The 25,516-nt window shown below is 44.1% G+C and overlaps 1 protein-coding gene across 1 annotated transcript in view; it reads right to left on the bottom strand.

Annotated features, from left to right (window-relative positions):
* Positions 1-212: 212 nt before the first annotated feature.
* The window catches only part of CHIC2 (cysteine rich hydrophobic domain 2), a 196,876-nt gene continuing 171,572 nt past the window's right edge, over positions 213-25,516 (bottom strand). Inside the window, exon 6 of the mRNA XM_085642094.1 lies at positions 213-2,051. Coding sequence (XP_085498220.1) covers positions 2,001-2,051 — 51 coding nt within the window. The 3' untranslated portion in view covers positions 213-2,000. The remainder of the gene's footprint in view (positions 2,052-25,516) is intronic.

Here is a 25,516-nt window from a genome sequence, read left to right as displayed (position 1 = left end):
TGGAATCCACAGGCAGATGTATCCATCAGAAAGTGTTATTACATACCCATCCATAACCGTGTTAAATGAGCTAAGAACTCTGAGCTTAATGCATACTTACTTGACTGGTAACAAGGAAACTGGTCCCGTAACAGAAAACAGAAATAAATTATAATAACTGTCTTTTGTGCATAACATGTCAATATAAGGAATGATTAAGGCACCAAGGGAAATCCATTTTATAGACACTTTTTATTCAATTTAAAATAAATGATAATACAAATGTGAGTTGTTCGTAATCACAATAAACCAGTTAGGATTGGGTATATATTCACTTCGGAGTATGTTATAGCCTCAATGTGATTAACAGGATAACAAACAAAAGTCAACAGAAGAATTTCAAAGACATCAAAATGTACAAGTTTTTAAACTCAACAAATATATTGGAGTAGAAATAAAAGCAACAGCACTTTGCAAGTGAAAATATTTAGCCAAATACAGAATAAGTGTAAACCAAGAACAAGGCATCTCAAAAGAAAATTTGTAAACTTTCTAGCTAGTGCCTCCTGTCAAACAACCATGGAATAAGGACAAGTGACTTCACTGTTAATGGTGAGAAATTAAAGAAGATGCAATGTTTGGTGGATAAGAAGTACACGCATGTTTTCCAAGCACCCAAACGTACACGGTTAAAAAACAAAAGTAGACACATGAAGAGGAAGGTATGTTTGTAGTGGTGTTAAATATATGGCTACATTGAATTTTGCGCAAAGCATATTTGTTTAAAACATTTTCACGTTGTTGCTGAACAGTACTGCTGCATCACCAGGAGATTTCAGCACATTTTTTGTATTATTACAGACTTTCAAGCATAACATACAAATGGATAACCAATTGTCCATTAGGCTACTAAAATACGTGGAGATACAGCTTATACAAAAAAAGATTGCTATACACAGAAATATAACTGGCCAGGCCCAAGCCCACATTACATAGCCACATTTTTAATAAAAATGCGTTAACTGTGTGCAATATATACAGTTTACACAACCTAACAAAATCTAGGATTCAAAATATATTCGTTGTCCAATTTATTTCTAAAGGTCTAATCTGCATTACTGCAGTTACCCTGTTAAAATGTTAGCTTTGTGAGATGCTGTATGGCTTCTGTCAATGGAAAGACATCTTTACCAACATTTCTCATCCATCATTTTCCTTAGGACAGAAGACAATACAAGAAATTACCTTTACTGGCTGTACCAATAGAAATAGCTGTACTACTCTCAACACAAGAAATGAACGCCATCAGTGGGAAGTAAATATGTGAGGTGTCATCAAGGTGTTAACCTGGCCACTATAGTAAGTTGCAATCCTAGTGCAAACCTGGAATCGTCAGTCCTAGAAACCAGGATTTGCAGGCCAGCATTTCCTGTACAATTAAAGACTGTTTACCTTATTTTAAGTAGAACCGACGCAGAACCAGCTGACATGATCCCCTTATCAAAGACTAAATTCCATATGTTGTGATATTTTTTGCCCCAAAATATTACTTAACAAAATGTAGCTCACTACTAGTGACTGGTCGGCACCAAAATCAAATTATTAAAGTAAGCATTCCAAAACAAACTGAATAAAAATCCCATGATAACAATTAAATTGCAATAGTCCCACTTCATCAAACGGATCCTCAAAGATCTGTAATTCCTTTAAGTGCATGGAGATGGAGCAGCACATTTACTTAAAGGCTTCTTCTGGCTGCTTACTTCCACAGGTAAGATATTTGTGGCCAAATAATATGTGCATATTATGTGCATCAGAATTCATTTCCATTAGGAACATTGTATTTATCTGTCATTTTGCATAAAATCAGACTGAGACACATCCATGCTTTGGACGATCTATTAAAAAAAGACCACACGACTCTGTAGAACCAATGCTATGTCACCACCAGGAGAGCACCTAGCAAGGCACCATTGGAAAGACAACATACTTGGAAAAGTCTCTAGAAATTTAGGAATATGCTAGTCTGGTCGAAAGATTGGAGTCTTTGGTAAAAATTCTATGAGGATGACCTGAAAAAGAAGAATTTAACACTATGTTAACACCTTTGTCACACAGCTTAATTGTAGAAAACATGCATATGCAGTATCCTGAAAAACACGTTTAGGAAGAAACACACAAGCAAGAAAGCACAGATCAATATAGCATGCATAATAAACTAGAATAATTAATTTGGAGACCATTATGAGATCAGATCTGTCTGCACTCTATGCTGTTGGACGATAGCGCTCCAGTTTTTTTCACATGCCTTTAGACGATAGCTCTGACCAGGTTACATTTAGGTGGTAATTTGTACAGATTTAAAGGGAAGAATACTGTTCTGAAAAGCAGTGCCACCGAAACGGTTCTAGGTACTTCACTTAATTATATTGACAAAATATGTATTCTTCACTGGTGCGAACACCGCATTGCTTTTAAGCAAGTGTAAATTGAACCACAAGTGTATTGAAAAAACGTGCTTTGGGCACTTAGGTCTTTGATACATCTGAAATGCTAACATCAAACAAGGTACGTATAAGTAAACGTTAAAATAAGCAAAGAAGGAAATTATTACAATTAAAGATGGTGAAATCCTTGAGCGACTGGAAAGGATATGGAGAAATAAATGGAAGGGGCAGAAATTAAGGGAGATAAGAAAATAAGAAACAGAGGTGAGCGTCCAGTCTTTATAGATCCGTCAACTTTCATTACCTATTCTTTTTTTTAAATTAGATTTGCAAGTATTGTCGATGGACAGTTCACTTCAGTAATCCTTTGACACTTCTATTTAGGGTTATATTTTAAAAGCAGTCCATCTCTGCATCTTTATCCATAAACTGCACACCAAGTTGACCTTCGAATACAAAAGCTATGATGGAGTACCACAGCTCAGAAAAAAGAATACAGAAAACTGGAAGGGGCCACATCTATCACGTATGTTGAGATTGACTGCCTTAAGGGCCAATTTCTTCACAGATGTGAGAGATAGCCTGAGATACTGGCCCGAAAGACATGACGTGTTTCCACAGATTACATCATCTTTGAAATGTTTGTTGTAAAAAGACTCCTTAGCAAGGCTAATGAGTAAACTGGATAGACCGTCATCTGCTTATATGTTGAAGGGCTATCAACACAACTTTGAGCGCACTCTGGAGGGAAATTATTCGGCTCTATCTTAAGTGGAAAAAGAAACTTTCAGGTAGCGGAAGGAAAGGCAGTTACATTTAAGGACAATCTGAGTTACCAATCAATCAATTATACTTGTTCCAGCTAATATGCCATACAAAAATAGGTCCAACAACCAGGTAAATATTTAAAAGGTAAATGCAGCATTTAAAGTCAATGAAAAAGTTAAAATCGAATCTCATTAGTTTCTAAGCAGAGAAAATACAAGATGCAACCGGAGAAAATATATTTTCCAAGTCACTCCTTTGGCACAAAACCAGGGTCTATCTACAGGATCTTATGTTGTACTTCAAAAACAGGGGTCGAAGGTACTGCTTCCTTGGAACCAGAGATTTAGAACAGAGCAGCATAAAATGAGTTCTCTCGTTCACCAAGTTTGCAGTTGCAATATTCTGAGCTGTCTTTAATGGTGGACCCTTTTTTTTTTTTTAAAACACAAGGTAGAACTGGAAGAGTTTCTAGAGTAAATTTTAGGTAAAGACTTATTTTTAGCTCTGGTGCTAACTGGCCCATATAAGGTTCATAAGTGCTTGAGGATTTGACTTCCAAATACGATAAGTCAGCTTCCTTTCACCAGATGTTGTAAGGGTGACCATGAAGACTATTTCCAGAGGCGGATTTTTAATTTGTTGCAATACTGGATTTGGTCATTAGACTCTGGGTAATCAAATTATCAATCAGGTCATTCTTTGATCCCCAAGTAACATTTGACATAAAGCAGCCATTCTATTCTGAATTACTGTTTTTTTTTCCTGGACGTCAAGAAGAGTTTTTAGACAAATTTGGACTCCAGGATTCGTCCATAGTCTACCCCAATACGAGTTTAAATGAACTGCTAGCTCAATGCTGGTTACACCCAATTCTAAATTTAGTGCTTCAATCGGAGTACCTTGTACCTGCATCTGCCATAAAAAGCGGTTCTCTTTTTTTTTTGTAGCTGGGGCCCTGGTCTGTAGCTCCCCAATTTCATTCCTTACAAGGATGCAGCTTCTAAGTTCAGGTTGTATACTTGCAGCATGCATTTTACTGACTCACCGCCAAAATGATTCTTGCAGCACAATATGGCTCTGGCATTCCGTCTCATTTCTGTAGCTTTCTCTTCCAATTGCCTCAACCATGATAGTTTGTGGTTGAACCAAATGCCTACATAGTCAAAAGGTATAAACACGCTCCAAGGCTTCTTCTCTGGCATGGAATGTTCTTTTTTCAACAGTGTTCAGATTTAATACCAAGATTTTGTTTTGATGACATTTATGTTATTTTTTGAATATCACAAAAACGTTCTAAGCCCTTCAGTAGGTGTTGTCATGGCTACCTCTGTTTCTACCAGCAATACTACATCATCTGCGAATAGAAGGAGGGTGACTTTCCTAACTCCCATCATTGGAACGTGCAGGTTCAGATCCACAAGGATAATTTCCATATCATTTATATACAAATCGAATAATGCTAGTGTTAATAAACAGCCTCGACAGACTCCAATTGGTATTCGGAAGTCTGATGTACATTCCTCCTTTGGATCATATCTGACCCTGGCAGTAGTCTTATGATGGTGATGTTTTAAAGAGGCTACTGCCATTTATTGATTTTCTCAGTGTTTTGTATTTGATACATGTGAAATAGTCACATGGCCTGCTCCATGGTCCAACCTCCATTTCTGAAACCAGCTAGGAGGCTCAAGAGAATCAGATCACTTTCAATCCAGTCCTGAATTCAGAAAAGGTTTCCTTGAAACGTTCCCAACACCATTCAATAGTGACATTGGATGATAATTCTCTGCAACTGCATGTAAACCTTCTCTGAAGAAGATGATTATAATTGCTGCTCTCAACGAGCTGGAGATCACCCCTACTTTCTCTGTTGCATTAAATGCAGGTTTTAAATGTGTGGCCAAAATGGGATATTCGACAAGTAAAGATCAGAGGGAACTTTGTCCGGTCCAAGACTTTATGGGCTATGAGCTGCCCTAATTACTTCATTTTCAGTCAATCCTAAATTGAAAACTGTATTTCAACATTATTTCATTTGATATCCTTTGCCATTTTCTGGTTTATAAGGACTTGTGACACGGTATGAAGAAAAAAAAGTGTTCCAGCAATCGTTCAGGGGCAATTCTTGTGAAGTTTGAAGAAGGGCCGTAATAACCCCATCTGACTAAGTACCAACATTTTTTGAGCCCTCTGATCTACAAAAAGATGTAGCTATGCCCTGTGCTTTTTGTCACAATTGTCTATTATCGTTTTTTAATAGAAGCTTATAGCCTTTACTTCAGTCCCTGAATTTCTCTTCTGCCATCAATTTAGAAGGTTTCTTCTCAGAGCTTCTTTCAATACCCATTTCTCCTTTAGATATTAATCGCCATACTACTCCTGGTTACTCACATTAGTTTTTACATGGTTTCTAAGAATGGTATCCTTTAGCCTTAGATGGGGACCAAGCTTATCAGGGTCTCAAAAGAATACATGGTTTCTGCTGCCATCCCTGCATTTTTCCCTAGGTTACTGATCGATTCACATTTTTTCCTTGAAGGCTTCATCTAAATTAAAGTTTTGAATAGTCACACTAGTCGGTTGCCAACTTATTCAATCAAGTCAAGACTTTGCCATATTACGGGATGTCAAGCTGGTCTCTACGTAATGGTGCATGAATTTTGGGTCCTACATAAGAAGTATTACAATTAAAGGATCATGATCACTTTCAAATTCACACATGCGTGTCACTGACAAGGTGCCATCATGTAATGCTAATAAAAATATAATAGATCTGGCTTGCACGATTATTTCTCGGTTTCTTTCCCTGGCTGGGGTGTCTGATATAGTTGCTTTCTCTCCTATTTCGTGTTGAAGGGAAACCTTCAAATTAGTTAGGTCATTTACAGCTGCAAAATTAAAAGTGGGGACATTAACAAATCCAAAATCCACTTTAGTGTTATACCCGTTGTGTTTTATATTCTGTTTCTCCAATTGTTCCAGGAATCAATGGTACAAATTCTCTATGGTTGTGAGGATTTGTATGCACTACTCAGCAAAAGCATCTTTACTGGCCAGGATTTCTCTTAGCAAGATGTAACTAGACCATAAAGTCTCTGTAGGCTCAGTTTGCTAACTCGATCTCTTTTCCAGGGATTTCACCTATAGAATCTTCTGAGCATACACGTTTCAGATTTGGAAATGTCGTAATTATTTTCAAAACGTTTTCCTCTTCAAGACATCATGGCTTCTTATAGAAGAGTACAATGGTGTGAAAATATTTGTTGGTTATGTTGTTGCCATCTGTATTTCCACTACTCAGATGGGCAATTGCTCTACATGAGTTAACATTTGATCTTTCCCAGCAAGCTTTCTAAAAGCGCACATTTACAGCCGCTATTTATTACCTTCGAGGTAGAAAAGTGTCCGTGCACAAACTCCAAATATAATCTGATCTGAATAATGACCTATGTGTTCTTCACCTCTAGGGCAAAGAATAACTTCAGTTTTTCCCAATTTTGATGTGCTATGGTCAAGGGCGAATTTTCTTCATATGGCCTTGGAAGTGATTTTGTCTCCAGTACACTTTTCTCTCAGTATCGACAATTTAGAATGATTTATTTTTGGGTGAGTGTACCTTTCAATCTATCCTTACAAGATAAAAATTTCCGGCAGCTTAAATACAATATCTTTATGGTGGAAGTGATGCTGGCTTCCTCTTGTGTTCTCATCCTAACTTTTATCTGACGATTTGGTCTTTATTTTGTTATCATGCTTTTTTTACCTGATCTCGTGAGCCAGTTGAGATTCTCGGAATGCCAGTGTGGAGTCTACAATTCTTGTTGCATAATGATCCAGGATGAGGATTCACATAAACACTCTGCTTATTCTCCAGTCTCACCTCCTGAGGGGGGGGGGGGGGGGTGGGGGGGGGGGGATTTCTAGTAGCTTTAGTCCTTTGGCATCGGATTTATTTGGATTTACCTGTGTATAGATCGTTATTTGTAAAAAAAATATGTTGTCATAATTTCCCTTCCTTCCTTACCTGGTTGCCACGCTTGAGGCATGCTTTTGAGGAACCTTTGCCATTTTTGGTGGTTCATACTTAGGCTTTCCTGTTTTCAGTTTCTATTTCTGGTAAATTCTGGTGGTGTTTTCAAGTGATTTCAATAATTTAAAAAAACAGTGGTTATCAGTAGTTACACATTTTCCCGCCATTAAAAACTACAGAAACAGTGTTTTTACGGTGTTTATGGAATGTTTTGCTTATATTATTGCTTGCTTTCTGCACCGATAGTGCATGATATATAGACAGCGTAAGTATGGTGTATATGAGGTCCAAATAGATTTTTGCAAATTGAACTTATTGTAGTACACCATACAATACTTCTTCAGTGAGTCTTTGGTCATGTGCGCTCGCTCTTTCCTTCCCGTGTAAACTTCTGTGAAAAGGACCTCTCAACATTGGCACTTGAGATGGGCAACGCCAAAACAGCCAGTACACAATTTGTTAACTCTGGCCACTGACATAGCTTTACATGCCAATACTGGTTCACTTGAAGATTGCGATTCTCAGGGCAAGTTCTGCAACATTTGCGCAGATCTGGGCTCTTATGCCCTCAGGGTTATTGAAGTGGTCAAAAATAAGCAGCACTTTTGAAACTATGGAGGAAATTCGACTTTACGGAAGGGATCTAGAACAGAGTACCACAGTGAGGTTTCATTGACTTCAAATGCCATTGGTGGTGAAGGGACATTTCTATGCATCATTGCAAGCCATTTCTCATACACTGTGAAATAAAAGTTCCTTAATTGCTCTTCACCATTGTTTTGCTTACCAAGTGGCAAGCACTCTAACATGGAACATGTTGCAGTGCCAAAGAACACTAAAGGTGTCGCCCAGCCTACTCTCAAGGAGATGTTTCATAAACTTTCACCAATTATGCTGAACACTTGGCAGACAAGAGTGTTTTCAGACTCCAGTTTTTTAGTTTTATTATGTCCACTACAGCAGTTGTGTTTTCCTGTAAAAATCTAAGAATGCAGTAGAGTGTACTTTTTTTTTCCACATTACTCTCAATATGTGATCGAAGATCCTCACATTTCTTGCCTTCGGCATCATCGCTCAGCAAAATTCTGTGAACGGTTGCCACATGAATAATATAGCATTCATAACCCCTTGGACTGAGAAGCATACCATCTAACAGGTGGCAAGGATCTCTTACAGGGAAGCACTTCAGCTCAGGTATCAATTTTGACAGGTCATCACACAACTTTTTCATATACGTAGCTGAATCACTGCAAATACAAAACATATCACTCCAATCTTTCTTGAACTTGGAAAGAACCTTATTTGCAGCGCATTCCAAGTGACACGGAGTTCCGTGTTTTCCAAAAGTCTGGTGTCATGTTTTAAATACTATCCCAGATGCTTGGTGATAGTGCACTTTTCACAAATACTTGTCACTCTACCTTGCATTGAATGTTTAAAGCCTGAGGTGTTGGCAATTCGCCTACTATCAATACTGACTCACTGGAAACTGGGGGCTGATGTATTAAGGGTTTTTACCCATTCTCTGCGGGTAAATGTGATACATATTAGGAAAGATTATTATGAAACCAGCCATTTTACATATTAGTGAAAGCATCAAACGCAGCCAAAATACCAAATATGATTTTGATATTGGATTCCCTACAATTTATAAAATAATGAAACGAGACCTAAAACATGCTTCTAAACCCTGCATCTTTAGGCGAAAGACCACAAAACTGGAAAAAACTAAAAGAAGAAGAAACAATATTTTAGTGGCATCCCTAAACAAAACTCAAGCAGAAAAATGTTAGCCCACACTTTCTTACTTCTAGCTTGTATAACTAAGTTACATTGTATTGGCCCCTTCAGGAAGAAAACAAATTACTCTTTCACTCTCTTTTTCCTTTCTTTGAATGACATTTAGTTTGTGGTTGTGCAGGTGTTTTTTTCAGTGTTTATATGTTTTCACTGGTGAGGGCTATTTCTCTTTCAGTGGGGTTTTATCAGTTATTATAGGTTTAAATCTAAAACCGCACAGCCTATTCATACTATAGCAGTGGTACTACCTATCACTATTTGGTTAGAGGACTGCTGGCTGATCTTTAAACATTTTTTCTAGTCATGAACATAGTTTGGCAATTTGAGTGTTTGACTGGGTTCTTGTCATCTCGTCGTTTCTCTTCAGTATTCCTCGGAGAGTGTCGAGGCCACAGCCTACTATGAATCAATCTTAAATTGGGCTCCATACCTCAATATGAACCCTTTCCAATATCATCAAATTGGAGAGCAACCATGCCTGGACTCAAATTTGCTCTCAACTAGTCCAAGTGCTTTTTTTCAGTGATGCCTCCCATGGTTCTTTTTTTTTTGGTTGAAAATCTGTTTTATTTACTTTTCATGCACAAACAAACAAAAAAGAAAATCCATTATAATAGACAGTTTAACATGCTTTTGAAATAGGAATACCCCCACATTATTTGGCAATTCACAGCCACAAAAGCAAGATAGTTTGTGGGACCTGAGAGTGGGAGAAGCTAAGAAGTGCAAACAATGTGATAAATATTGCAAAACATTCTCCGCTGAGACCACATATTGATCTTTTATAGGCTAATCCACCCGCGACTGTCTACATATATATATAAAAAAAGGAAAAAATATACCCAGAAGGATCATCATGCCCTCGAATGTAAGCCCAAAGCAAATTAAAATGCAATACATTTTTTTAAAAACCACACAAATCTGAAGAGTGACTCACATCTATACAACTATCAAAAATTAAACTTACATAAACTAAACAAAACATCTAACAACTGCCAGGGGTCCATGTGCTCCTATATGAGAGAGAAAATATGTAACGATTCACCAGATAGAGACGGGGGGAGAGAAAGGGGGGAGTGGGGGGGATGGAGCCAAGCAGAGGTAGGGGGGGAGAGAGCGGGGACACAACGCCCCACCCTAAGCGGGAGGGGGGAAAATGGGATCCACCAGTGACAAACTCCCAGAACATCCTAGACAGCAGACTCCGGCGTGTTGGTTCCCTCAGAACGGTCTGATACATGTCAGGCCTCCCAGGCTCTAAGGATATCACCTCATGGTTCCGCATACGGTCAACGCCGTTTGGTAATGAATATGCTACTTACCAGTATGCATCTGTTCTTGGCATGTAGGGCTGCTGACATTCATATCTGTGCATAGATCGCCGCCTACTGTTGGGTCCGGATGTTTGCACGTTGTTGTCCTGGAAGAGTCTTCGAAGTATCCTGGGATAGGTGACTCCTCCCCAGGACTACAGTGCGCATGGGCATCCTCTCCATCCTCAGATTGTTTTTCGCCATTGTGGCAGTGATGGAGTAGATACAGAAAGTGATGACCATGCTTACAGTAATTCTGAGAGCTGCAGCTGCTACAGGCGCCGGGGAGGAGGGAGGGCGATATGAATGTCAGCAGCCCTACATGCCAAGAACAGATGCATACTGGTAAGTAGCATATTCAGTTCGAGGCATGTGGGCTGCTGAATTCATATCTGTGCATAGAATACATAGCAGTGCCCTCTATTAGCGGCGGCTACCAGTGCCAGCTGCAGCGGTCTGAAAAAGAGTTTTGAGAACAGCCTGTCCTACAGCTGCCTGCTGTTTTGATTGCACATCTACACAATAGTGTTTGGTGAATGTGTGTGTAGTGGACCAGGTGGCTGCTCTACATATATCATGTAAAGGGATGTTTCCCAGGAAAGCCATGGAGGCCCCTAACTTACGTGTTGAGTGGGCTCGTGGGGGAATCGTTAATGTGCGTTTAGCCTTTTGATAGCAAATTTGAATACATTTAACGATCCATCTGGCTATACCTGCTTTGGAGATACCGTTACCTTTGTGGTGTGGGGCAAAGGCAACGAAAAGTTGTTTAGTCTTCCTAAAGACTTTAGTCCTGTCGATATAGTACATGAGGGCTCTCTTTACATCTAGTGTATGGAGTGCTCTTTCTGCGACAGTTTGTGGGTTTTGAAAGAAAACAGGCAGTTCAATATCACCTTGGGCATGAATTTGGGGTTGGTACGTAGTACGACCCTGTTGGCGTGAACCTGTATAAATGGCTCTTGAACGGTTAGTGCCTGGAGTTCAATAACTCTCCTCAAAGAAGTGATTGCTACTAGGAAAGCTACTTTCCATGTGAGGAATTGAATCTCGCATGAGTGTAGAGTTTCGAAGGGTGGACCCATCAGGCGTGTGAGGACCAAGTTGAGGTTCCACATTGGAGCTGGTGGGTGGCGTGGAGGGATTACTCGTTTGAGTCCTTCCAAGAATGCTTTGATGGCAGGCACTCTGAATAAAGAGAGGTGCTGCCTGTTCTGGAGATAGGCTGATATTGCGGTCAAATGGACACGTATTGAGGTGTATGCCAGATTGCATCGGTATAGGTGTAAGAGGTAACAAATTATGTTTTGTATGGATGCGTCTAGCGGGTTAATGTCATTATTATTGCAATAGATGACGAATCTTTTCCATTTGGCTGCATAGCAAGCTCTGGTAGTGGGTCTCCTGGCCTCCTTAATGATGTCCATACAGTCAGGTGGCAGGTTTAGGTAGCCAAACTCTAGGACTTCAGGAGCCAGATTGCCAGGTTCAGCTGTTGCGGATCTGGATGCTGAATCTCTCCATGGTTCTGCGTCAAATGCGCGGGTTTGATTCGCAGCCTTTGCTGCGGCACCACGGAAAGTTCGAGAAAGGTGGTGTACCATGGCTGGTGTGCCCACGTTGGAGCAACCAGGACGAGTGTTAGTGAGTGTTGTCTGAGTTTGCGTGCCACCAGCGGTATCAGTGGTGCTGGGGGAAAAGCGTACGCAAATCTGCCGGACCAGTTCATCCATATCGCATTGCCCTGCGACTGCGGATGTGGGAACCTGGCGGCAAAGCTTTGGCATTTTGCGTTTTCGCTTGTGGCGAATAGGTCTATCTCTGGATGACCCCACTGCTGGAAGTACGGCTGGAGTACTGATGGGTGTAACTCCCACTCGTGCATCTGGTGGCTGTGTCTGCTGAGCAGATCCGCCATCTGGTTGTCCTTGCCGGGGAGGTGTTCCGCCATGAGGAACATGTTCCTCTGAATGGCCCACTTCCACATGCTCTGAGCTAGATGAGACAACTGTGGAGAGTGTGTTCCTCCCTGCTTCTGTATGTAGTACATGGCGGTCATGTTGTCCGTCCGGATCAACACGACTTTGTTGCACAAGTGTACTTTGAATGCTTTCATAGCCAGGAAGATTGCCATCAGTTCTAGAAGGTTGATGTGCATCTTATTTTGTTGTGTTGTCCATAGTCCCTGCACTGTGTAATTGAGTACATGAGCTCCCCATCCCTGGAGAGACGCGTCCGCTGTCAGTATTATTTGTGGAACAGGCTCTTGGAACGGTCGGCCCTTGCAAAGGTTTTGTGGCTTCCACCAATGCAGAGAGTTGTATGCCCGACCGCTCACCAACACTAGGTCTTTTAGTTGTCCTTGAGCCTGATTCCATTGACGTGCTAAGCACTCCTGAAGCGGGCGCATATGTAGTCTCGCGTGTGGGACTATGAAAATGCAGGAGGCCATCATGCCTATCAACTGCATGAACACTCGCGCAGGAAAGGAGTGTTGTGGTTTGAACTTGGAAATCAGCATTTGCATGCTGTTGATTCTCACTAAATTTGGCTGAGCTGTGGCCGCCAGAGTGTCTATGGTCGCACCTAGGTACTGTTGTACGTGTGCGGGTTGGAGATGTGATTTTGGGTAATTTAGTGAGAACCCCAGACTGTGAAGAAGGTGAATGGTGCGGGACATGTGGCTGGCACATTGCTGGGCTGACTTTGCTTGAACAAGCCAGTCGTCCAGGTAAGGGTAGACGTGTATGTGTTGCCTCCGTAGATGTGCAGCCACAGTAGCTAGGCACTTTGTGAAAACTCTGGGTGCTGTTGTCACGCCGAAGGGAAGGACTTTGAATTGGTAGTGCTGCCCCTGAACAGTGAACCTGAGGTATTTTCTGTGTGAGGGGTGAATGGGTATGTGGAAATGCGCATCTTTGAGGTCCAGTGTGGCCAGGAAGTCTCCCTGTTTGAGCAGCGGGAGGACTTGCTGGAGGGTGAGCATGTGGAAATGCTCGGAGAGAATGTAGCGGTTGAGGGGTCTCAGGTCTAGTATAGGTCTGAGTGACCCGTCCTTTTTCGGTATTAAAAAGTACAGGGAGTACACCCCCGTACCTTGCTCGTGGACGGGTACGACCTCTATTGCGCCTTTTAGTAGCATACTTAGCACTTCCTGCTGTAAGAGCGTTAAGTGCTCTGAGGACATAGGACGGTGTTTTGGAGGTATTGTGGGTGGAGTTGAGGTTAATTCTAGGCAGTAACCGTGTTTGACAATATCTTTGACCCACCTGTCCGTGGTGATGGAGTTCCACGTGGACAGGAACCTTTGTAGCCTTCCCCCGACAGGTGTTATGTGGTCGGGAGGAAGGGAGAGGGCGTCACTGTTTGTTCTTGGGGGAGGACCTGGTGTTGCCGTATCCGCGTCCTCTGCCCTTTGTGCTTGAGCCACGATATCCACCCCGGGTGTTTTTATCGTAGGAACTTTGTGTGTTTCCCTTGTTGTAGGTTTGCTGTGACCCCTGTCCTCTACCTGCTCCTCTATTTCCGGGGCGACGAAAGGAGCCGCTCCGAAAGGACTGCGTTTGGAGAGCTCCCATGGACTTTGCAGTGTCTGTGTCCTTTTTTATTTTTTCTAGGGTGGTGTCAACCTCTGGCCCGAATAAGTAGTCGGGGTTGACAGGCTGGTTGAGGATGTTATTTTGTACCTCAGGTTTGAATCCGGAGATTCGTAACCAGGCGTGTCGTCGCAACATGACGCCAGTGTTTATGGCTCTGGCAGCTGTATCCGCGGCATCCAGTGCACACTTAATGGATGCGTTTGTGAGGAGTTGTCCCTCCCTGATGAGGATCTCTGCTCCCTCTTTGAATTGGTCAGGGAGATGTTGGAGTAATGTTTCTAATGTGTCGTAATGTGCGCGATCGTAGCGAGCTAGGAGCGCCTGAGTATTGGCAATACGCCATATGTTAGCTGCTTGGGCTGCGACCCGTTTGCCGGAGGTCTCTAGCACCTTGGACTCTTTGTCCGGGGGAGGAGCATCCCCTGTCGTTTGCGAGTGTGCACGTTTGCGAGCATTCGCGACTACTATGGAATCCAGAGGTAACTGGCCTCTAATGTAGGTAGGGTCCCCAGGCGCCGACCTGTATTTCTTGTCGATCCTGGGGTTTATCACTCTTGCCCTGGAGGGTTCTTTGAAAATGTCCTTTGCTGGTTTGAGGACACCTTTCAACATGGGTAGAGTTTTGATATTCCTTTCTGAGGATGCGAAAGTATCCATGAGAAAGTCGCCCTCGACGGTGTCAGAGTGGAGTTGCGCACCATGATTGGCCGCAGCACGTTCAATGAGGGCGTTGAATACGGCAGTGTCCTCTGTGGGAGACGTTTTTGCTCCATATAGCTGCGTGTCCTGTGTATCCATAGGTGCACCCGGGTCTACAGGGTCATCCCAAGCTTGGTCAGGGTCCTGTTGGCCTTCAGGGTCCATCTCTCCGGGGTAGGGGACGTGGTCACTTATGTAGTCCTCCAAAACGTCTGTTTCGGAGTGTGTGGGAGAGAAGGACTGTGGATCTTGGTAAGAGGAATGGAGAGGTTCGTAAAGAACTGGTTCCGAAGCCACTGGCAGCTTTTTCTTTAGAGGGATCCGGTATGAGTCCAAAGCTGGCTCGGAAGTTATTCTCCTCTTGTGGAGAATCATTCTGCCGGTGTCGGCATCGATGATGTGTGATGGTGACGTCTCTGCAGGAGAGCGTTCGGCAGGTGTGATCGTGGTGTGGGTGACACGTGTTCTGATTTGGAACAGTTTTGGGGCCGTGGATGGTGGCAGGCCAAAAGTGATGTTGGCTGGTGCCGGAGAAGCTATTTGAGCTTTTTTCGGCTCGGAGCCTGACGTGTCCTGGAGGACTGCCTTGTCTTTGATGCGTTGCAAGGACGCTGCAACTTGCCGCACCTGGAGTGCCGCCGGTTCTTTGGCGCCGACCGGTTCTGTAGAGGCGGGCGTGGACTTCTTCGGCGCCACTGGGTCATCGAGTCGAGGAGAGGTAGTAGCCGTCGACGGCGTCGATGATTGTGCCTTTGGTGCTGCTTTCGAAGCGGTGTGAGACGCAGCAACCAGTTTGACCTTTGGGGCCGGAGCCGATTGTTTCGGTGCCGGGAACCGAGTAGGTTTGGCGGTACCGAAGGTCTTTTTCCGTGTGTCGGCGCCGACGTCGGCTGCTGCAAGCTCGGCACCGAAGTCTCGTTTGGTGCGGTCGGTGCCGACGGGTTTGGCTGGCGTCGAAGGTGTGGTGGACTTCGATCCGACCAGTGTCACTTTCGGTTTCGGTTTCTGATGAACCAATACAGCTTTCTGTTTCGGTTTCGAAGAAGGGAAACCAGCCGTTTTGGGTAGTAATGGCTGCCGCTGAATGTCCGAGGCCGGGCCAGAGGGCGGGGCCGAAGAACTGCGGGATAGGTCTTGGGTAAGGCCCGAAGGTGATCCCTCGACCGGAGCCATAGACTGGCGCACTGGGATATCCTCAGTCTGTACGGGTAGGCCGTGCTCGTCACCGGAGCTACTCTCTTCGGCCCCTAAGGCCTCATCGTAGTCTCCTACCTCGGTGTCGGCTTCATCTCTGTGAAAGAGTCGTTCTTCGATGTCTTCCGATCCGGAGTCGTGTTCGGAAGCGGGGCTGGAGGGTAGGTTCTCCACGTCTTCGACATCTTCGTCCTCGGCGCTGAAGATGTTGGTCGGGGCCGGTGCCGCTTGCTGCGCTTCAAGTCTCGCTGCTCGTCGATTCCGGAGAGTCTTCTTGGATCGGAATCGGGCACAGGCCATACATGTGGACTCGTCGTGATCCGGTGAAAGGCATTTGTTGCACACCGGGTGGATGTCGACATGGGGATATTTCGCATTGCATACAGGACACCGCTTGAATGGTGTCCTCGATTCCATCGTCGATGTCGGGTAAGATGCGAAAATGTTGTTCTTGAAGTTAGTAAACTAACAAAGAAACTATCGATACCGATCAGGAACAGTACCGACGCGAACTAAAGGCCTTTTGGCCTGTAAAAAGTTTTTCCTAACTTGAGTCAAGATAAGCACATCCGAACCCAATGGCGGAAAAAAACAATCTGAGGATGGAGAGGATGCCCATGCGCACTGTAGTCCAGGGGAGGAGTCACCTATCCCAGGATACTTCGAAGACTCTTCCAGGACAACAACGTGCAAACATCCGGACCCAACACTAGGCGGCGATCTATGCACAGATATGAATTCAGCAGCCCACATGCCTCGAACTCCTATCTTCCGCAATCAGGGCCCGCTCCTCTGCTCTAGCCCAACATGAGACATCAGCCTCCCATAAGGTCACCGGGGTGGGGGGGGGGGGGGGGGAGATGCGCAGATCTCCAACCAAGCGCTATCCGTCTTTTAGCTAAAAGGAAGGCCAGATCAACAAACCTGTGTCCTAACTTACGGGCTTTAGGTCTCGGGAAAAGGCCCAACAGGCAAACCTCAGGAGCACACACCAACGTACGGGACAGCACCCTATTAACAATTTCCAATATTCCAACCCAGTAAGCAGAGATCAGCGGGCAGGACCAAATCATGTGGTCGAAGTCCACATCTTCCAACAGACACCTGGCGCAGGACATATCGACTCTACTATAAACCACATTCAACCTGTGCGGGGTAAGATATGTTCGATGGAGTATATTAAATTGAAGGACTTTAAAGGTCGTATTCCTCGAGACTTTCTTGTGGCCCCCCAGGATTTTCTGCCACTCTTTGTCTGGCAGACTCCTATGCAGGGTCCCCTCCCATCGCTCTCTAAGGCTTGATAAAGAACTCTGACTCAACTCCAATATTGCAAGGTACAGCCAGCGCACCAGGTGCCCCACTGAACCCAACGTCACCACCACCTCCCATGGTTCTTTGTATTTCACACTCGTAACATTTGTTAATACAGAATATTTCTCAGATTTTGTAGCAGCACCCCGAGACATTGGTTAGCAACTGCTGATGTGTCTCTGCAAGGTTTCAAGATATCTGCCTTGCTAGGAGTTGTGGGTATGCAAAATTCGGGGGCACTATGCTTAATGGCTGAATGTGATGCTTGGTGTGGGCTTTTCTCCTTGTATCTGCTGTGATGTGCAGTTACTGGTGTGTGCATTAGAATATTAGAGTCTATTAGTTAAGTGGTTTACATTCCCTTGATTTTTACGCCGGTGAGAGGATAAAGACTTTGGTCTGCAATGGAGCAAATAAAATTTCCTCTGACACAATTTTTGTTTTATTGAAAGTGATTATTGTCCTCTGCACAAATCAACTCAGGGCGCACAGCTATTTGGGCTTAAGCTGAACTTTTTCTGAGTGCAGCCACTGGCTGAAGGCTGGTCTACTTTTGTTTTCAGCTTGCATAAAAGTCAGGCATTCTGGATAACCTGGCCAATTCTTCTTGGAGATGAACTATTTTCTTTGCACGGGCTTTGACTTTAAATACCTTGGACGAGCCCTGGCTCCACTTTTGCCATGCAGGACGACCTCTGGAACATCATATCAAAGCAATGCCAATTCGGGCGCATTTTCTGTCACTAAGTTGGATGGCATTGCAATCTGATGGTCAAATTTTCATATTTCTGGCTCAAAGTAATTGAGGCAGCTCACTCCTCCTCCTGTGCTGTTCTCATACAGACGAACCACGGATATTTGTCCCAAAGAACTGCCTAGGGCAATATAGCTCCTAGTGTGTGTTGCATGCGTATGGCAGTTCTGAACTTCTGGCAGCACAATTACCAAAGGAAATCAACAAACAGGAGCAACAAGCAGTTTCCAGCTATCCACAAGATTGTAGTTAAGCATTTTTATGCTGTTTTGCAATTTAAAGATTAAAATAAAGTGGAAGAAAACAAGCAACTCTTTATGGAACAAGCTTGTCCCCAGTGATGGAGTTCTAATAAGTGGTTTGCCTACCTGAAGTTTTAAAGTCTGACTCAAGCAGCAGATAATGCACCTCGTTGCCAATGCTTATGAAAAGAACTTATCTGCTCCTTCCCCCACCCAAAAAACCCAGTCTTAAATTTCACTCCAGCCACTACAAAGTAGGTAGCTATCTTTTTACATCACCATGTATTATCCTCTGCGGACTAAAAGCTTGTGCTGTCTCAACACAATCTCTTACATGACACTACAGCAAAAGTAACAGACATGCTTGACTGTAGACTAAGCCCCACCTCTTGGCCGACCCACTGACGCACCATGCCCGCTTTCCCTCACCATGACACTAGAGGACAAAACTCAGAATGCCATCCTTCCTTACCACGCCAGGCCTGGCGATCTGATAATTTTGGAAAAAAAAAAAAATCGACATGCCTACTGCCAATATGATGCTTTAAAGAGTGTCTATATTAAATTTACACGTTTTCTTTTAGGGCACTGACTTTGCAATGCAATAGGTCTTGCATTTACGAGACTTAGAGCTATTGGCACCCTAAATGTCAATAGCTTAAATTCTCGCAAATGCGAGACCTATTGAATAGCACATATTTTTTGTTTTCAAGCACTCCATGCTGCGCTTGCACTTAATAGAGGCCATGCCCCTTTCTATAGACGAGCCGTGTCTAAAGAAAGGGGCGCAGCCACCATCAAAATAAAGGAGCTTTTTGGAGTAGTTTTACCAAAAAAGGCATTTGTTTAAAAAATAAATGTTTTGTAAGAGTAACCCCAAAAGCGCTTTTATTTTGATGGCCACGCCCCTTTCTTTAGATGTGACTCGTCCAAAGAAAGGGGTGTGGCAGCTATTAAGTGCATGTGCAGCATGGGGCACTTGGAAACAACAACAAAAAATAATATTTGCAAAGCAATAGGTCTCGCATTTGCGAGAGTTTAGGCTATTGTTATTTACAATGCCAATAGCTCAAACTCGCCTAAATGCGAGACCTATTGCATTGCAAAGAAGCGGCCACCTTTGTCCCGGCAGCTTGGAAAGTGAAAGCGTGTATGGCGAGCTGAATGTTGCTGCAAAGCACTTTGGGCCTGCAGTAAGACAAAACTCACTAAGAAAATAGTGCTTACAGACTAAATAACAGACCGGGTAACAACAGAAGTAGAAGTACCAGTCCTCATGGGAGGTTACAAATGAAGATAAGGGGGTACTAAGGAGGGACTAATAAGCCAACTACCAACTCTGAAGCCTGCATTTACAAAGGACAAAGACACAAGCCAATGAAAAAAATGGGCGGAGAGTGGGCGGAGCTTCAAGTCCATACTCTAAAACAGCAAGCCTCGCAGAGCATGCGCTGCCCATGCTCGACCTAAAAACAGCACCTCACTTGTGTAGATGGGCCTAGTGTCCACAGTACAAATGGAAATTGTCACAGAGGCTGGTTGCCAAGAAGCTGTACTCACCCTCTTCCTAATGACTAAATTCAAAGTTTCTGCTGATATGTCCGTGAGAACGCTGCTACAGTAGCATACACAGAGCGCATATGCAAAGAAGCACAGTTCCCATGCAAGACAAACAAAGGTTTTGCAGCTTGTCTGCTTCAAATAGTTGGGGATGTAGAAGATTTGGAGTTAAGCAAGAATAATGCTGCATAAATAGCATCTGCTGAGGTTAGAGGATGGAAATAAAAAAACAGCTACCAAAAAAAATGACTTTAAGATCAATGGGTATTCAGGATAGGGCCTGCTTTATAACTTGTTGAACATACGAAAATCAGGTTCCGATAGAAACTGGTTTAAAAAGGGTAACTAGCGAAGCACCCAAATGCGAAGGGAAGAGTCATACCATCTATGGTGCAGAGAAACAAAGTTCTAATTTACCAGTTATAAAAGCAATTGTCAGTCCCGCCAGGAAAATAGATTATACAAGCTGAGAATAAGAAAGATGTAAGAATAATTAAATGACGTGCTCAAAAAGGTCATCCTGAGTTAAAGGCACACAAAGAGACTGAACTGCGTACCTATAAAGTAATAGAAAAGAGCAACTAGGCTGTATGTAACGTTGTGCGAATCGCAAGGGAGAGGAATTGCTTTGAGAGCAATTCTTTTGCAGTTAACTCCCCAGTGGTCTAATACATGCTCTTAACTAGAGCCCAGACTATGATGCAGTACACTGCACACTTATCGCTTGCTTACTTTTACAATTGCTCTCTTCCTCGTATTTAAAACGTTACTATTTTCTTGTGTATTTTGCGCAAACAATCCATTTTTCAACGAAATCTGTTTCAGTGGCAAAAATAAAGTCGATCAGGCAAAGGGACAAGTACTAGGCTGTGTGTTTAGGACATGAGGACGGATCTCTCTTGGACTGTTAATGCACAACACAAACCCAATTCTGTTTGACCTCATCACACCTATCACTGCTGTGGAATTTAATGGTGGCCTTTACCCAATGTACTAGCTAATTCAGAACTGAAACCTGTTCAAATAAACAGTGTTTCTGTAGAATACATCTCCTAAACACTACCTATATTTTTCTCCTCGGCTTTGGATCCAAACGGTGTACATCCACTGGTGTAATGCAAAAGATGCCCTCCCTTCAAAAAATAGTGAAGGCCCCTAGACTCTTCTCAGTTATTCATGTGCCTTAGGCTGAATAGGGGCGGCCCTGAAGTACGCCCGAGTAGACCTCGAGAGTAAAAGGCAGATCTTTCGCAGGTAGAGGCAAACCATGAAACACACTCAGGATATTCTTCTTAAAACAGCGATAGAACTCTGCCTGTATGTGAGCCATGTCCACTGGCATGATGAAAAGATGGTTCACCAACTACTTCCCAATATTAATAAAGTACTGCTCAGGTGATTTCTTTTTTTTAATCTGCTCTGAAAAGCGATCCCGTCGCCATCCGTTACATTTGCTGTGGATCTGCACTACAATAAACTATTCTTAAATTCATTACTATGATCGAGCATTTCCTTATCTAGGTTATCGAGCCTCTCCGACTTTCATTATCTGCTGAACCAGAAGATTACACACTGAAGTTGAAGGCCTACTATTAACAACAGAATCAGACAGGGGAAGAACCTTAAACAGATTGAAACCTGAATCTCCCGAACATGCATTAATTAACTTTAGAGCCATCCATAAAGCAGTCCACAATAAACATAACCCAAAAACAAAAAAGTCAGTCTTCTGAACATAGTGCTTTCTAAAAGTAGGTAGACACAGATATCTCAGGCAGCGATTATAAAACTGTGCTCCCTGGAATGAGCCCAGCTACATCGTCTAAAAGCTACATCGTCTAAAATAAACTAAACAAAAAGAAAACTAATATCTGAACAATGCATGACTACCTACCAATTATCTCTTTTGCTGCAACATCACACTAATGGAGTCTGGGCATTGAAAGTGCGGTTTCTAGCAATACATCACATCAGTGTCAAAGGTATCCAGAAGCCAATACACATGGAAAGGCAGAATAAACACACCTGTGTATCTACTTCACTTTAGATAAGGGGGGGTGGCGATATATATATGTCTTCGTTGTCTTTCAAAAGACCTACTGTCTACAATATCAATACTTTAAAGTGAGCTGCAGGTCAGACCCTTTCTTATGTTTGGTTGGCCTTCCTCTTAATCTTAGTTGCTTTATTCTTATTCAATGGCTTGCCTTCCTCCTCTATTGTTTGTCCCTCTTCTGGAGCACAGCTCTTTACTATCCTTTTGTATGGATGACTTGTATTATTCCACTGATTGCGTTTTCTTGCTTTCTCCTCTGTGTACTGCTTCCCCATACACATCCCGCGCCATGAGTGCCTCTTCTTGCTCTCTAGCCCCAGTTCGTCTGTTGCTTCTCACCTTTTTTTAGGTTCAAAACTGTTGTATTCCATTTCAATAATACAAACAAGAAAAACTGTAACCTCTTCCATTCGTTGGACGGCCCCTGGCCGTCCGACGTCACGGTGGGCGTGTGCGGAGGGCGGCCGATGGCCGTCCGTTCTGCGCATGCATGGAATTCTCCCGCGCAGCAGGGGAATGTGCGCCGCATCGAAGCGGTTAAGCGAAAGCTTGCTCCAATAATAAAGCACATCAATATCAAAATAAACAAATAATCCCCCCTCCATCTGAGGACTCACTCCAAAGGTCTAGCTTAAAAAGAACTAAGTGCCCCCAAATGCCTCGGGATCCCTCCTAATCTTGCTCTAAGGTGTCTGGCTCCGTCAAGTGCAACACATGAAGTTATCAGGGACAGGTCAGCTCTCCAAATTCGGCAGAGAGAAGAGCGATGTAAGGGCGCCAAAGCACTCCATAGGAGTCTCCCTGGTCAGTCTGTGTAAGTGTTAATCTCTCCATTCACCAATATGCGCCACAGCCTGTGGAGCCATCCAGTATGGGATGGGAGTTTCTCAGTGCCCCTGGCCTGCGGGAATGTTTTGAAGGGCAGCTCCTAGCGCTAGACTAGTGTGCCGCCCCCTGCGAGATTTGGGCGGGAAAGCGAGGAGGTTCGGTAGACCCCGGATAACATATGCAGGAAATCGGATTAGCTGCGTCAAAGTAGGTGTCTATGTCTGACAATTCAGTGTGCCAATAACGTGTAAGCTTTAGGCAATCTTACAGAAGATGAAGCAGAGTCCCGGGGGACCTGCCGCCCTTCCAGCAATCCTCACTGTGTGTAGGATTACCTCTATGGAGTTGTACTGGGGTGAGGTACCAGTAGGTAGCTATTTTATTGGCGGGCTCAATTCTAGCAGTGTTGCATGCCGTATGCCTCGTCCTGTAAAAAACCCTCTCGTCCCACTCTTTGTGCGTCAGGGTCTGTCCCAGTTTAAGCTCTCCCATTTTCTGCTCTGAGGTTTTAACCACCGGTTTGGCCAGTTGAAGTATAGCTTAGAGTTTAGTTTTAATGCGGGTGACAATACTCTTAGTTACAAGCCATTTTTTCACAGGGTTTAAGCGGGTGTTTGCCCCAGTGCAAATGGTTGGATGAGTGAGCCAATAGTGAATTTTTAGATAGCGTCTCCTCTCAGACCTCACAGCGCAAAGTCCTTACGGAGCTGCTTGAGAGAGATGGCGCCCGCTTCTTCGTAGACGTGGCTGATAGATCTGCAGCCTGCCGTTTGCCATACCAGAAAGGTGGTGTGATCCAACTCAGGTGTTAAGTCAGTGTTAGCTATTATTGAGGTCAGCGGGGATGAGAACGATGTTGGGGCTTTTCACGTAGCCATTCGGTCCCACACCTCAAGAGTGGCCCTAGTAATGGGGGAAGAATATAGGCTCCATGTCCTTTGCGCGCAGTGCAAGAACGGGATCTTCCACAGGTGTTCACCCGCCATCACTCTATACATGAGAAGCCAGTGTTCTTGGTTTTGACGCAGCTCCATTCTACTAAGTAGTGGAGCGGAGTAGTAATGTAGGAGACTTGGGACCCCCAGGTCCTCTTCCCGGTTCGATCGATAGCTCTGTTCCCGGCTCACGCGGTGTCTCCTCTCGGACCAGACAAAACGATTTATCTTCCCCTTGCAAATACTGAAGCATGCCCAAGGAGGGGTTGTATCGGGTGGGCCTTAAACAGGAACAGGACCTTTGGGAGAGTAATCATCTTTAATGCCGCCACCCAGCCAAGCCAAGAAAGACGATAGTTTCCAATGGGCCAAATCTCTCCATACCAGCCAAAGCAAAGTCTGATAGTTAATAGCCAGCATCCCTTTTACTGTTGGGGTCAATTTGATCCCCAAGTAAGGGGTTGAGGTAGACAACCACTGTAGGAGGTATTGGGCAATTAGTAACATCGATGTTGCCTGCGACACGGAGAGGTTGAGGGCTTGGACTTCTGGTGGTTAATCCGAAAACCTACATCATTTCCAAAGTCCCCACGCTCTATCAAAAAGGCTGGCAATGCTCTCAGCCGATCTTCGAGCACAATTAACACGTCACCGGCATAGAGACCAAAAGTGTGTTCCTACCTTCCGAAGCACACCCCGGAAATATACAGATTGTCGCGTACTCTCTGGACCATGGGCTCCATGTATAGAGCAAAAAGCAGGGACAAAAGCGAGCACCCCTGACATGTTCTCCTACTAATAGGAAAGGGGGCTGAGGTCTGGCCATTGACCCGCCTGTCGCCTGCGACTCTCCATGGTTACTAAGTAGCCAGGTGCAAAGTCGCTTCCCGAAGCCAAAGCGTTGCCTCCAAGTAGGGCCAATGTACCTGGTCAAATGCTTTCCCAGCATTGTTGGCCAGGAGCCCAATATACCTCCGGGAGCGTTTAGCCTTGTCGATTAGGTGAACAATCATTTTAGTATTGTTGTCGCATCAACAATGGGGATAGAACCAGTCTTTGTCCGGGTCCACCAATCTGGCATATATGGGCCCATCCGTGCTGCAATAATGCTGGTAAACAGTTTAATATACACGCCAAGAAGGGATATTGGGCGGTATGAGCCACATTGCATCCTGTCTTTCCCTGGCTTGGAAATCATCATGGAGGCCTCCAGCTGGCGGCATAGTACCGGACGCAGCTAAGGAGTTAAAAAGCCTAGTTAGGACCAGGGCAAAAGTGGTGGAGAATGTTTTATAAAAGAGCAGGGATGCCATGAGGGTCCGGGGATTTTAGGGGCTGCTGTTTAGCAATGGCTGAGATCACTTCCTCCACTCGGATCAGTCTATCCGAAGCACCTGCCTGTACGGACATCAGTTGAGGGGTGCGCACCCCCTGAAAATTATGAGGACTCTCTTGAGAAAGTTCTTGCGTGGAATAAAAGTGTCTTATAATAGTCTCGGAAGGCTGCTGCCCTAAGTCCAGGCAATTTAATTGTGTGCGTGGCACCTCTAGCTGTCGCCAGACTCTGGGAGGAGGAGGAGGAGGAGGAGGAGGGGGGGGCAGGGTCCTAGTGTGCTTATGAATGCATTCCAGCTCTCAAACCTCTCTGTAGGCCCTCCCGCTTTTCTAAGCAGAGTTTATTGTCTACCGCTGATATTGCAATCTATTCTCCCCAGATAACTACCTGTAGGATCTCCCACCGAGTGGCAATAGAGGTCTTGGCGGTTTTGTTAAATGCCAGGAAATCAGCAATTGCTTGTGAAATGTGTCGCACAGTATTGAGTCACCACAACTCTTCCTCAGTCACCACGGAAGTGGGACTCGCTGTGCCGGAGGAACCCTAAGGGTGAGAGTCACCAACGCGTGGTCCGAAGGATCTCGGCTCAATCTCACCCGTCTCCAAAAACATGGTTGAGTTAGGCATACGTCTTATGGGCATACGAGTAACAGGTGTAATCC

This window comes from Triturus cristatus, chromosome 2_2, assembly GCF_964204655.1.
Source record: "Triturus cristatus chromosome 2_2, aTriCri1.1, whole genome shotgun sequence".
Classification (NCBI taxonomy): Eukaryota; Metazoa; Chordata; class Amphibia; order Caudata; family Salamandridae; genus Triturus; species Triturus cristatus.
Note: the sequence above shows the minus strand (reverse complement) of the source record. Positions and strands in the feature narration are given on the sequence as shown.